Source organism: Phalacrocorax carbo, chromosome 5 (assembly GCF_963921805.1).
Source record: "Phalacrocorax carbo chromosome 5, bPhaCar2.1, whole genome shotgun sequence".
Classification (NCBI taxonomy): Eukaryota; Metazoa; Chordata; class Aves; order Suliformes; family Phalacrocoracidae; genus Phalacrocorax; species Phalacrocorax carbo.
In genome coordinates, this window is record NC_087517.1 from 64,045,155 (window position 1) to 64,058,477 (window position 13,323).

The following is a 13,323-nucleotide window of genomic DNA, read 5'->3' on the forward strand; positions in this document are numbered from 1 at the left end:
AACATGGATAATCTGGGTTGTGTGCTAGGGATCTGAAGGGGAATACTCACCGGGTGGTCTTGGCGTCTCTGGACTGTGGAGAAGGAGTGGACCTAGGCAATGAAAAAAATACCTAACCCACTTGCTGTACATGCTGAACTTGCCTCCAGTTGCAAACACCTTGAGGCAAACTGTCTGGAGTGAGTGTTGCTCTTGATTCGTCCTCGCCGTGATCCTGTCTCTAGGGCTCTAAAGCACCAAAACCCTTCTTTTCATTTTCCATGTTAAGTAGGAGTGCCTACACTCAGTTTTTATTGAGATGGTAGAATTGTAGCTAAGACGTCAAATATAGCCAAGCTGCATTTTCATGGTGCTCACTTACAGAGAGTGGAATCAGTCCCAGTTTGGCTTTTCTAGGCGCAGAAGGACTAGCCAGCCTATACACTGTGCTACAGGCGGCGGGAGCAGACTTGAGGTCTTCGGCAGGGGTGTTAAAACTCTATTATTTTAGGTCTCGTCTACCAAACACACAACGGTACCCTATTCATTAACTAAGACCTACCTTTCCATGCACGTATAGAACTGAGAGTAAAAGTTAGCTTGGCTTGGTTGGCAAGACCCGCGCAGCTGGCAGGCTGCGTGCTGGCCCGGGCGTGTCGGGCAGCGGCGCGGCGAGCTGTTTTCTGGTTTGCTTGTACCGTTGGAGGCTTTGGGGCGAGTGAAGCGGCACGGTGGAGGTGGGGGCAGCTTTTCCCTCGTTTCTGGGAAACTTGATCTGCACTTAGTTTTTGAAATCCCCCGAGCCACCTCAGCAACGTATGTTTTTTAATTCCTTAGAAGAAACCCCACAAAAGCAGAAGCCGGGGCTTGCAGCGTCGCTTTGAGCCCAAAGGTTTGTTAGCCAGCCGACGCAGTGGAAGAGTAATTTCAATAACTCATGCATTAATGGGGAGCAGGGGCGGGCCGGGGGGCGGCGGGGGGCCGGGCGCAGCGCGGGGCGGCGGCCGCCAGGGGCCGACGGCGAGCCGGGAAAGGCGGCGGCGTTGCCCGGCGCCGTCCGTCCGTCCGTCCGCCCGTCCGCCGGCGGTGTCGGTCGGTCTGTCCGCCTGCCGGCGGCGCGCAGGCAGGGCGGGCGGCGGCTCCGCCGAGCAACGGGGCTCGCTCGGGAGCGCCCCTGCGGCTCGGCCGGGTGCCGCCGTAAGAGCCGAGCGGGCAGCGGGAGCCTCCGAGAGGGAGCTGCGCGCTCCTCGGGGGTCCTGGCGCCGGCGTGTCGTGCGTCCCTTTCTGCGGGCGCCGCCGGAACGCCGCACAACAAGTGGGTGATGCGGGCGGCTGCGGGCTGAGCCGCTGCCGGCCGGGCGCGCCTGCGGGAGAAACCGCGAGAAGCGGCTCCCGCCCGCGGAGCCTGGCTCGGTACGCGGACTATTTAGCGTTGCTTTACAAACCTGCTGCAAAAGCTGGGCTTGGCGAGACTAGCGAGCACGCTTATCCCTTCGTTCTGTCACACACACACACACACACACACACCCCGCCTTCTTTTTTCTTTTTTTTTATTTTTTTTTTTTTCCTTTTGGAAGAAGGCTCCCGCTCGCTGCCTTTTTGCAAATGCCTGGGCGAGAAGCAGCGGCGGAGGCTGTGCAGGGTGCCCCCGGCTCCAGCTGCCGCGCTCCGGGCGCTCTTCTTGCGCCCGGAAAGACGGGAGAGAAGCAACTCGTCAACCTGTGGTGCTGAGCGGCCGCACGCACCTGCAAATGTAGAGCAGCTGGCGTAGCCCCCTCCTCAGGACCGCTGTCACCAGATCCTTACACTAGCGAGAACAGCACTGCTATCTCTCTGCCTAGGAACAGTGAGTATGGTAGTGTTTTTAAGATCTTTTTCTGCATGACACGTAGGTACGATTTTAAAAATAGCGTCATTCAATAGTTAATATTCACCTTCTATCACGCATTAATAGATATAGCTATAAATGAGGCTTCTGTTTAAAAAGGAGGGGTGTATTTTTGTGTGTGTGCTTGCATGTAGATGTTGCTTCAGTGCACCTGCAGCTGTGTTTTCTCGACATATCATATCACAGTGTTTTTCACTTGAGCGAGCGTTGTACGTGCCTGATTCCAAATTAAAGTCAGTGAGATGTTCATTATGATTGAAACACAATTCGGTCATAGATTAAAATGTAACATTCCTGCATCGTATGTATTTCTACAAATATAATAAAAGCTCTTTGTTAGATACAGTTATTCTTTAATATTTCATATAGACGTATGTCGGTGTATCTATCACGTATGTACTCAAAGATCTGAATGCGCTGTGTGTTGCAGTATTTTTATTAGTGTTTATATGTGTTGGTGTTTCAGCAGCATGCATGTGTTTGTGTATGGATGCAAGTGCTTATATGGGTGGGGATTTTGTATCTCTTGTCTCTATATATGTGACATACCCACCCACATCCTTACCCACAGAGTCGTTCAAAATCTCTGTGCATGTGATGTGGGTGTGTGTGTAATGTAGAAGCGTGAATAGTGTGGGTAGGGGAAGATTTGAATACCGTGGTAATAGATGACACAGTTTCATTTGATCAGTGTGACCTTTTAGGAAAACAATCCAATCTTCTCCCTTTTTGTTTTGTTTATTTTTGTGTGTTTGTGCATGTGCCTCAGGTTAAGTGCTTCTTCTGCATGACCATAACCAAAGGTTGACCCATCCACTCCCTTATGTCCTATGGGGACCTCAGAGCCAGTTTCTCAGTCTTCATCTCCTCCTCCTCCTCCTCCTCCTCCTCTTACCACTGCTGCTGACGCCCTGGGTGCTGCTCCCAGGTTTGAGACATTGTTGGCAGGCTGAAGAAAGGATTTGCAAAGACCTCCTCACTGTGTAAATAAAGTGATGGCTGGAATTAACTTCAACTCCCCAAGTAATGATGTTAAACAATAAGATCGCTAGGCCAAAGCGTTACCAGGAACAAATTATGAGGAAAGAGACTATTTGCATTTGGTTGCAATGATGAACTAAAACCATCTGTGGAGAGCAGGTACCCTTTGATTTGCATATTTTTTGCCTCGTGAACACAGTCTTTGTAGCCTGCAAGGTAGTCGTGATTCTGATCAGATCTGTGATAGCCACAGGAGATAAATGAAAATAAAAAGGCTTGGTGGATGGAAGAACAAGGCCTCAGCTGTTTCCTGGTTCAATTTGAGAGTTTCATCTTTTCATATTAGCAAAACAGTAGTTTGTGTCAAACTGTTCCGGACAATAAGAAAATGCAGATCTGTGGTTTTCCAAAACATAGATTCAGTGTTACAACTGTGTTGCCCTGCTCTATGTCCAAGGGACTGTCCTCCAAATGCAAATGGCTTTGAACTTCCTAGTGAAAGTTAAAGTTACACTGTAAATAAAACAAACCCTTTTTGTATTAAGTGATTAAAAAAAAAAGCAGTTTCAAAATGGAGGTTGCCATGGTGAGTGCAGATAGCTCTGGGTGCAACAGCCACATGCCCTATGGATATGCGGTCCAAGCTCGGGCCCGAGAGAGAGAGCGGCTGGCACACTCGAGAGCCGCAGCGGCTGCGGCCGTAGCAGCAGCAACGGCAGCAGTAGAAGGTGGGGCAACAGGTGGAGGTGGACCATATCACCACTACCATCAGGAACAGAGTCGAGGTGCATCCTCCTCTCACGGTGGGAATGCGTCACGCAGCAGCATGCCCCACCGCCAGGGTGGTAAGAGGCGGAAGAAAGGGAAAAAGAGGAGCCACCACTTGGGAAGTAGGGAGTGTGGGGCCTCCTTCCCCTGTTCTGAGCTGCTGCCTCTCAGTGGTTCTGAAGAGAGAATACTGAAGGACTTGAGTGAGGAGGAAGAGGAGGATGAAGATGAGGATGAAGACGATGAGGAAGAAGGAAAGCTCTACTACAGTGATGACTATGGGGAGGATGAGTTTTCATATTCGGACCAGCCACCTGATGATGGTGGAGGCCCTGGGGGTTACAGCTCTGTTCGCTACAGTGAGTACGAGTGTTGTGAGCGTGTGGTAATCAACGTGTCGGGACTGCGGTTTGAGACCCAGCTGAAGACATTAGCTCAGTTCCCGGACACATTGTTGGGTGACCCAGCGAAGCGAGGGAGATACTTTGACCCTCTCAGGAATGAATACTTCTTTGATAGGAACCGGCCCAGCTTTGATGCCATCCTGTACTACTACCAGAGTGGTGGCCGGCTGAAGAGGCCAGTCAATGTACCCTTTGACATCTTCACTGAGGAGGTGAAATTCTACCAGCTTGGGGAGGAGGCCATGCTCAAGTTTAGGGAGGATGAAGGGTTTGTCAAAGAGGAAGAGGACAAAGCTTTGCCGGAGAATGAGTTTAAGAGGCAGGTTTGGCTGCTGTTTGAGTACCCGGAGAGCTCTAGTCCAGCCAGAGGCATTGCCATTGTCTCTGTCTTGGTCATCTTGATCTCCATCGTCATCTTTTGTCTGGAGACATTGCCAGAGTTCAGAGATGACAAAGAATTCGTCATGTCGCTGAGCTTAGGGAAGGGGATTTCCAATGAATCACTTCACCTGGATGCTGGGGAGCACACCATCTTCAATGACCCTTTTTTCATTGTAGAGACAGTATGCATCATTTGGTTCTCCTTTGAGTTTACAGTGCGCTGCTTTGCATGTCCAAGCAAAGCACACTTCTTCAAGAACATCATGAACATCATAGACATTGTCTCCATCTTGCCTTACTTCATTACTCTGGGCACTGACTTGGCGCAGGAGCAGGGCAGTAACGGTCAACAGGCCATGTCTTTTGCCATCCTGAGGATCATCCGTCTGGTCAGGGTGTTTCGCATCTTCAAGCTCTCCAGGCACTCCAAGGGTTTGCAGATCCTGGGTCATACACTCAGGGCCAGCATGAGGGAACTCGGCCTCCTCATCTTCTTTCTTTTTATTGGAGTCATTTTGTTTTCCAGTGCTGTTTACTTCGCAGAAGCTGATGAGCCGGCCACACATTTTCAAAGCATCCCAGATGCCTTTTGGTGGGCTGTAGTGACCATGACTACAGTTGGTTATGGGGATATGAAACCCATAACAGTGGGTGGGAAAATAGTTGGGTCCCTCTGTGCCATTGCGGGAGTGTTAACCATTGCTTTACCAGTGCCAGTGATTGTTTCCAATTTTAACTATTTCTACCACAGAGAGACTGAGAATGAAGAACAAACGCAGCTGATGCAAAATGCAGTCAGTTGCCCTTACCTCCCAACAAATTTACTGAAGAAATTTAGAAGCTCATCATCTTCATCCACAGAGGATAAATCAGAATATTTGGAGATGGAAGAAGGAGTTAAAGAATCCCTTTGTGTAAAGCAGAAAAAAAGTCAGGACACGGGGAATAGCAGTGAGTCAGAGAAGAAAAACTGTGTAAATTCAAATTCTGTGGAAACTGATGTGTAATTTTGAACGTTTCCAAATATATTTATGCATTAAAGAGTGCAGTGAAAATAATGAAATATGCAAACAAGAGTCCACAGCATACGGTAGTATGCCATTTAATGGTTAAATACAAATAAAAAACATTGCTAAACTTGTATTACATATCAAGTAAGTGGTATAACTTGAGGAAGGGATTGCTAGATCTGATATAATTTCAGACTTTATATTTTTATTAGAATGCAAGTGTTTTGCACATGAGGCTGAGAAGTTTATTAAAACCAAGTCAGTTTTAAAGTGGGTGCATGAACTGTCGACATCACTAATAACAGCTCTGTGGTAAAAGTTGGCATTCAGAGGTATTTACTATGTAAGAAGCAATGAAGTTTGGTAGTCATTTATCTATTTATCAGTGCTTTAATAGCAGCTACCATAAATCATTGGATACCATAGTCATTGTTTTTCAAATGGTACAATTTATTGTAAAAAGATATTCTACAGAGGATAGATCTAAATTTTTTTTTTCTTGAAACCTATAATGCTTGTTTTTAACTGGAAATTTACTTTGAACAGGCTGCTGATCCTCCAGAAATTGTTTATTTTTATAACTCTCTTTGGAGGCATTGCAGCATTTGTTGTCTAATAATGGAAGAAATGGAGTAAGGGAATTGTTTAACCTGGTCTGACTGCAAAGGCAAAATGACTGGAATGCTTTTTTGCACTACTTTATATGCTGGAGATCTATTGAAAGAGACTTCATACTGTGAATGTTTACTAATGTAATAGTTCAATGACAATCATTGGAAGAGTGAATTCTGCATCATCATATTTTATTATTTCTTTTTTCTTTATGTGATGCTGATGGCGAAACAGCTCTCATTAATTCCATACTCTTTTTAATTATGAATATCTGTGATCTGGAAAAGGATTGTGAAGTAAAATTTTATAATCAAAATTATTTGAAATCAGTGTTTTCTACTGATGCCCTCAAGAAATACCAGCCTAATTTATACCTTTTTCCTAGTTATTTTAACATTCAGAGTCTATGATTAGTACATGCACTTTGTCAGTATTGAAGAAATTCAGTGTATGGGAGGAGAAGGTAGAAGTAATAAGATATTCAGTTGTTACAGTACTGACAATTGAGAATTGCTAACTTTTAACATGCTATTATTGGTGCTGCATTTTCCCTTAATTACAGCTTTCACCCATGCGTATTTGAAGCAACACTGAAGATCCAAAATAGGCATTCTGGGATTCAGAACAAACATGTCGGGTCCCATGCAGTCCTTGAGAAAACATTCCATGGTTTCTTTTCACTGATTCTTAGGCCAGCTGTATTTTACTGTGTGTCAAAAACTTCCATTGCCTTTCCTAGGAGGTTAAGGTAGGTAAAGATTATCTGGCCTATAGCACATTCCAGACTCCAGAATGAAATAGGTAAGCTATTGCTGCATATAACATAAATAATAGATTCAGAACAGGCATTTTTTTCAGACTTATAATTACCTAGGGAAGGCACAGTTAAACTGGAACTGTTTTTGAAGAGGCACTGTGGAACATTCCAGATTATAAAACTTGAACCAAATTGGCATATGCACTTTAAGGGCTGGGACAGGCCATTGTGGGAGAAAAGGGGGCTTACCAACGCTACTGATTTACAGTAGTTTTGCAATATTCATTTAAAGCTGAGTAGAGGATTTTTGCAGGGAAATAGTGACTGACTTATAGTTCTGGAGCTGAAGAGTGACAACAAAAGCATCCCCAGTTGGGCACCCATGACATTATGCATAATCTATCAGATAAGCATTGTTTGCTGTATGCAGCATCCAGTGGGACCGAACAGAGCCATAGACATAGGTTTTTCTTTAATGGTTGATTTTTGCCCTCGTGGATTTCCCGTGAATCACCTCTTTGAAAAGTTTCTCTGCTTGTCCTCTTTTGCATTGCAGAAGGACTAATAAAAACCAAGACACACACAGAAGACTGTGTTGTGCTGAGCCCCTGTTCAAAACTTGTGTGTAGATGTCTGATTCCTAATTTAAAATCATAGGGCAGACTTTGCTATATTTTTGATGTGAAGCATTAAACAAAGCTCCTGTTTAGTGTGGCGATATTAATTCCAACTACGTTTTGAATGAAACAACTCAGTAATTTTATACGTAGGCAAAACTGAATATTGCATTTTGTTGTAGCTCACGTGAATTAAATGTACTACATAGTTTTTTTTCTACGGGGGAATATCAGCAGTGAGGATGAGCATTCTGTAAAATCTAGCAAAAATCTGTAACTGAAAGTGTTTCTTTAACAGCTAGTAGTTAATGATGTAAAGAGCATAAGGGTTCTCTTGTAAGCTAGCTTGCGAGTAGTTCTGTGTAACGCCAGAGGCCATATAATGCCAGGGATCGCGGCAAGAATGTAGGAGTAAAAGAAGTACTAAGTAAATAAAGAACTTGGAGAAAATAAGTAGTACGTGTTTGCAGTGTTGACTGGTTGAAAGGGAAGGGAAGGCGGTTTATAAGAGGCGTTTAGATCTCTAATGGAAGTAAGGAATAAAACTTTGAATAACTTTTAGGATATGTTCACACTGTGGGCACGGAGCTCAGCATGGGGTAACTGCTTAAGCAGTTACCCAGCTTCTCCAGCAAGTCATTCAGCTGTTCTGCTACGAGTACACAAACTTTTTCATTTAAAACAAGCGTGGCAATGTCTGCATTGTGCTGTGATCATAGCAGCACCTTACTCTCTGAAGGAAAAGGTCTTGCTGTAGGGCCTCATCGGAGCTGGCAGAGCAACATTCTGGGTGTGTCAGCACTATGTGCTGCAGTACTGTGGAGACGTATCCTAAGGTAAAGCGGAGCCTGCTCTGCCTCCTGCAATGTATAAACCTTGCCATTATTAAATAAGAATTACCGTAGCCTAAGGTGGGATTGTGCTATCAGTTTGGCAGGCTGTTCTGAATCACAGAAAGAATTGTGCGTTCCAGGATTTACTTGGGCTGGCTTGTAATTTGATTATTCAACTACCCATCAGTCCAGTCAGTTACAACACCGCTTAGAAATGCCACAGCCCTACCCCTAGCATGCTAAAACCCAAAGATCCCAAGTGCTTAACAAGAAACAGAAATTTCCGTTATATATGACTTTGGTTGAAATTGTGCGCCAGAGAAGCCCTGTGTTTGAGCTGTTATGGCTCCAAATTACTACTACTGCTTCTGTCAGAGCTTTCCCAGTGTTACTGGATACTAGCAATTCTCAGAAAAAGAATTTTATCGTTACTTGGGCATTTTACATTTTAAATTATAGTGGTGAAATGCATTCCTGATGTAACTGACGTGAATGGAGTTACACTAGGGATCATTTTAGTTCTACTAATGTAGTTCAAATGATTTCACATTGACATACATTTCAGCTAAAAATAAGGCAAAATGAGATATTTTGATATTTCAGCTTCACTCGCAGTGGTGAAAAATTTGGAGGAGTTCCATTAGAATTCATGGAATCACAACAGCATCAAATCAGATTTGGAATATAGGCTGATACTTAGCTGTGTACTGGCACTTATTTAAAGACATTAATAACTCTTTTTATAGTAATCTCAAGTGCCAAGGCCAGACTCATAAGGAGAGAGTTTTGCCAGCTGAAGTATTAGACTTAATATCTGACGTCAGAGATCCATAAATTTTTTTCTTTATTATAGTCGTGGAGTTTTCTGATATTACATAGATTCCTTGAAAATGTCAGCCTGGATGCTGAAACTTATATCAAAAGAAGTGTTGTGTCATCCTGTCAGGGTTCTTGAAGTGTTTTATTGTTCACTTAAGCTTTCTCAGAATGATTCCACAGGAGGCCAATTCCATTTGATGGAAAGTGATTTGTTTCATTGAAAATTCTTCTGTTTACATAGTTTTCTTGTGTAGAGTCCATTTCTGTGATGACTGTGTAATGCAGAATAAATTTTGGGGATCAAGGGAATGAAAAAATCCACTGGTATCATGATTACGTCTAATCCAGGACAACAGTGTTGGTGGTGGTTGGGAATATGAATAGGCATTATGGTCTGCTTGTGGTCATAAAAAATGCGATTTGAGTGTGTTTTCAGTCAGTAAAATTATTCAAATAGCTTTGTAATGTGAAAATGATTTTGCATGATACTGGTGTGCAAAGAGTTTGGGGTCAGGCCATACCCTTGAATAAAGGATCATTATCTTGTAACTCCTGACATGGAAAGTTCCTGTCAAGTATGCTTTCTGGTGTTGAAAGTTGTTTCAGCTGGGGTATGGAAAATCAGTGCTAAGCTACCCAAGCATACGAAATACTTCCTCTTCATATTTGGATAAATGTAGGGTAAATGTACTATGGAAAAACAGCAAAATACCAGAAAGTCTATTCCATGCGTAGCTGGTTTGTGGAAAGTCTTTCCTGCACAGCACTGAAAAATGAAATGTGTCTTTCTGGTGATCCCGGAGTTGTAGGACTAATTCTGAGTATAAATTGATTTTTAGGATAAGCTTTACACTTTATCTATAGTCCTCGAATTAAATATGAACTATCCATGGTGCTTTAGACTCTGTCACTACCTTCTCTGAACTATTTCTTAACTGGTTGTTTATTACATCTTACTGTCATTGTGTCCAGGTATAAATACAGGCCTACTTTTTTTTTTTAAATTAATTGGCATGAGATAGTAACAAATAAAAGCAAAGATTTTTAAAATATATATATAATATCTAGCATATAAGTTATATATTTTTCTTATCATTAACTAAACCTAAGTGACAGTCCATAACATCTGTGGCATGGGACAGGGTATGCATTTTCCTGTTGCTATAACTGAATGATCAAATGCTCCTGATTTTGCAGCGAATAGGATCTAGTTTATAGATTTACCGTATTTGTGCACCTCTGAAACAAATGCTTGTAGAAAAACTGGCAATTTTTATAAAATGAACTTTCCTTCATTTCCACAGAGATCATCTAATGTGGAAAAAGCCTATGACAAATTAATTCTGGGTTGAAGTGCGTAAATGTTTTGTACCTGGCAACCAGGTCCAAACATGAAACCTTACGTATTGCTGCCATGCTTTCTGTGTATTCAGAACTCTGATGACATTAATTCTGAAGAAAAACTCGTTAAAGCAGCATGTACTGAGACGGTTCAATTAATTTTTATTTTTAATTCTTTTCTCTAAAATTATAATGTTCCTTGAGACCTTTTTCTGCAACAGGTCCTTTGGAAAATAAATACATAAGTCTATAAGAAGGAAAGAAGAAAAACCTTAAATTACATGTCAAAATCTGATAAAATATTCTAATTGAGGGAAAGTAGGTAAGTATAAACTTTATTCCTTCACTTGTGCATTTGTGGTATTGCCACTGAAAACAATTTGGGGGCAAATTGGTTGAACAGATCTGCAGCTGCAAGAGAGGTACTTCATGCAGTGCGTCCACTCCAGGTTCTGTGTGGTCTCAGGAGCAGCAGCCGCCGCATCTTGGGTCAGCTGGGGAGGTACTCCTTACACCGGGCAGTGCCAAGTGGGGTGGGAGAGGGTACTGTGGAGTTTTTAGCTTGTCTGGTAAATCCACGCTCCTACCACAACTCTCCTGCCTGAGTGCAGAACAATTTTTAAATTTGCTGTGAAATACCACATAACCCTTTGGGACAGGGAGGTCTCAGGCGCTCCAGTCTGCTAGTTCCTCAGGTACAGAGGCACTCGGGTCCGCACTCACAAAACATGCTTTTAGACACCTGACTTCTGTTCTTTTTGGTAGGAATTAGGTTGCAAAATGCTTCCTGAACCTGGGACCAAGTGACTTGCTTAGGGTCACAAGGAAAACTGTGGTGGAGCAGGCTTCCCAAGTGTTACGGTGATTCCTGAAGGAGCGTAGGGAGTGACAGCACATATTCAAGATAGATTTAGATCTCTCTTTTGTTTTTAATCTCTTGTTCAAATGTTCCTGGGGCATTTGTGTTGAGAGTAGGGATGGATAGATTCAATGAGGTATATCAAAGGCATCTTTAATTTTAGATAGATACTGTTTTCTGTTCCGAGCAGTCAGAATAAGCTAAGGGTTTTATTTATTTATTCTTATAAATGGCTTCCTAGACAAGCCATTTCAGTGGGAGAACATACACTGATTCTGAAATTATCATCCTGGACACGAATGGGGCCCTTCAATTCAGAAAATCAAATAGACATATTCAGTATGTATTCCTGTATTTTTGTTTGGTTTAAATACACTGGCTTTGAGTCCAATGCTCTTGCACTGAAGTAATCTGAAATTTCTTGTGTCAATAATAGCCAGTGTGTGGCCTAGTATTGCACTGTATGACAACTGAGAGGACAATTGCTTTTCCTTGTTTGTATTTATATTGATATGAAACGTAACGCTGTAGAGGAGGGATGTTCCAGAGTGCTTCACTGTGTGTTTATCTTTATTGCTAGGTGAGCAACACCCCACGATATGCTTTGGAAAGAAAGCCAACCACATGGATGGGGAGACAGCACTCCCTTTTCTCTCCTGCCTTGTAAGATCGAGGGACAAGGCCTGCTCGACGCGCTGTGGTACATGCTTGCCCTCCACTGTTGGTTCAACCATGTTTCTCGCTTCTGTTCCATTTAGACCAGTGAAGGTTTGTTTTCAGTCAGAGCCCAGGATATCTGTCCTTGATTTGGTTCACCCACTATATGAATGAACTTCAATTTCTGCCTTTTGTTGTCTCCCTATTGTGCACCTTTGTAATGAATTCAGGGTGTCATTCAGTGACAGCTTCTTGTTGCACAGTGGAGCCTGAATGCAGAAAACCGCAAAGGACTGTTGACGTGAAATCAAGATACCTTTTGGTTTTCTGTTCAAATACAATAAGATATATTTGTATTCCTACAAGTTATACATTCCACAGACTGTACATTTCAGGGTAAATAAATTCTGTTCCATTAATAGGCTTGTACTTTCAAGGTGCCCTCAATTTGCCCTGGATTCATCAGGAATTTCAGACATTGAATGTTTTTCAGGTCTCAAGTGTGAAGGAAGATGATCCCCTTTGCATTCAAAATGGCAAGGCATTACTATAAAGCAGAAATCTTGCATATTTTTCAAGTTATAGGAGGCTAAGGAATAGTGTCTTTTATGTTAAAGTCTTAAATATTAGCTGCAGGTACACATACTGAGAAAAAATATGGTTTCATCACAGGGAAGGCGTAGAAAAGATTTTTGATTGCATGTTTAAAGGGCATCATCATATTTTACTGTGTGCCAATGACAAGCTTAGATAAACGTTATTCTAGCAAGAATCTATCCTACCGCAGAGAGTACAGCAGAGGTATTGTATAGAAATTTAGCTCTGTATACATTTATTTCTATTAGTCACTTACAAGCACTGTTATTATTCAGGGCTTATGGATCATAAAATTAAAAACAAAAATGCTATAAAGATTTTGGTAAAAGAGGGGAACAGCAAGACTTAATGCTTCTGAGTATCTTCTAGAAGGAATTTTTTTGTTGCCATTTAATTTGTGAACATCCACTCTAATAAGCGATATGATGAGTCAATAGGTTAGAAGGCAAAAATGTTTTCTCTGGCTAGTAAAATATTTTTTGTTTGCTTAATGGAGGATTAGCATTTTTCCTAGCTTTGAAATATGTAGAAAACGTGAAGTAATTAGAAATGGTACTAACTTGTTGCTCTTGGGCCTATCTTACAAGCAAATATTTCCAGACTTGATTGGACAACTCAATTCCGAAGTGAAATGGAATGACTGTAAAGAGATTTACTTTTGAATCGATGAAAAAAAATGCATTTTAAATTGTCTCATTTTTGGGCACCCAGAAATTAAGATGTTCAGAGCACTAGCTGTTTTTGAAAATTTCTGCCCTGATGGCTTGAATGGTTTTTGGTTTTTTTGGGAGGAAAGAACAAGTTACATTTCAGCCTTTTT

At 42.4% G+C, this 13,323-nt stretch overlaps 1 protein-coding gene across 1 annotated transcript; it reads left to right on the plus strand.

Moving 5' to 3' along the window:
- Positions 1–1,519: 1,519 nt before the first annotated feature.
- Positions 1,520–7,836, plus strand: KCNA4 (potassium voltage-gated channel subfamily A member 4). The gene is made up of 2 exons (XM_064452825.1): positions 1,520–1,825; positions 2,637–7,836. The coding sequence occupies exon 2, from the start codon at positions 3,420–3,422 to the stop codon at positions 5,406–5,408; it is 1,989 nt and encodes a 662-aa protein (XP_064308895.1). The 5' UTR covers positions 1,520–1,825; positions 2,637–3,419; the 3' UTR covers positions 5,409–7,836.
- Positions 7,837–13,323: the final 5,487 nt, after the last annotated feature.

Excerpts from the sequence above, each read along its gene's own strand:
- KCNA4 (XM_064452825.1), top strand. The coding sequence starts at position 3,420 with ATGGAGGTTGCCATGGTGAGTGCAGATAGCTCTGGGTGCAACAGCCAC.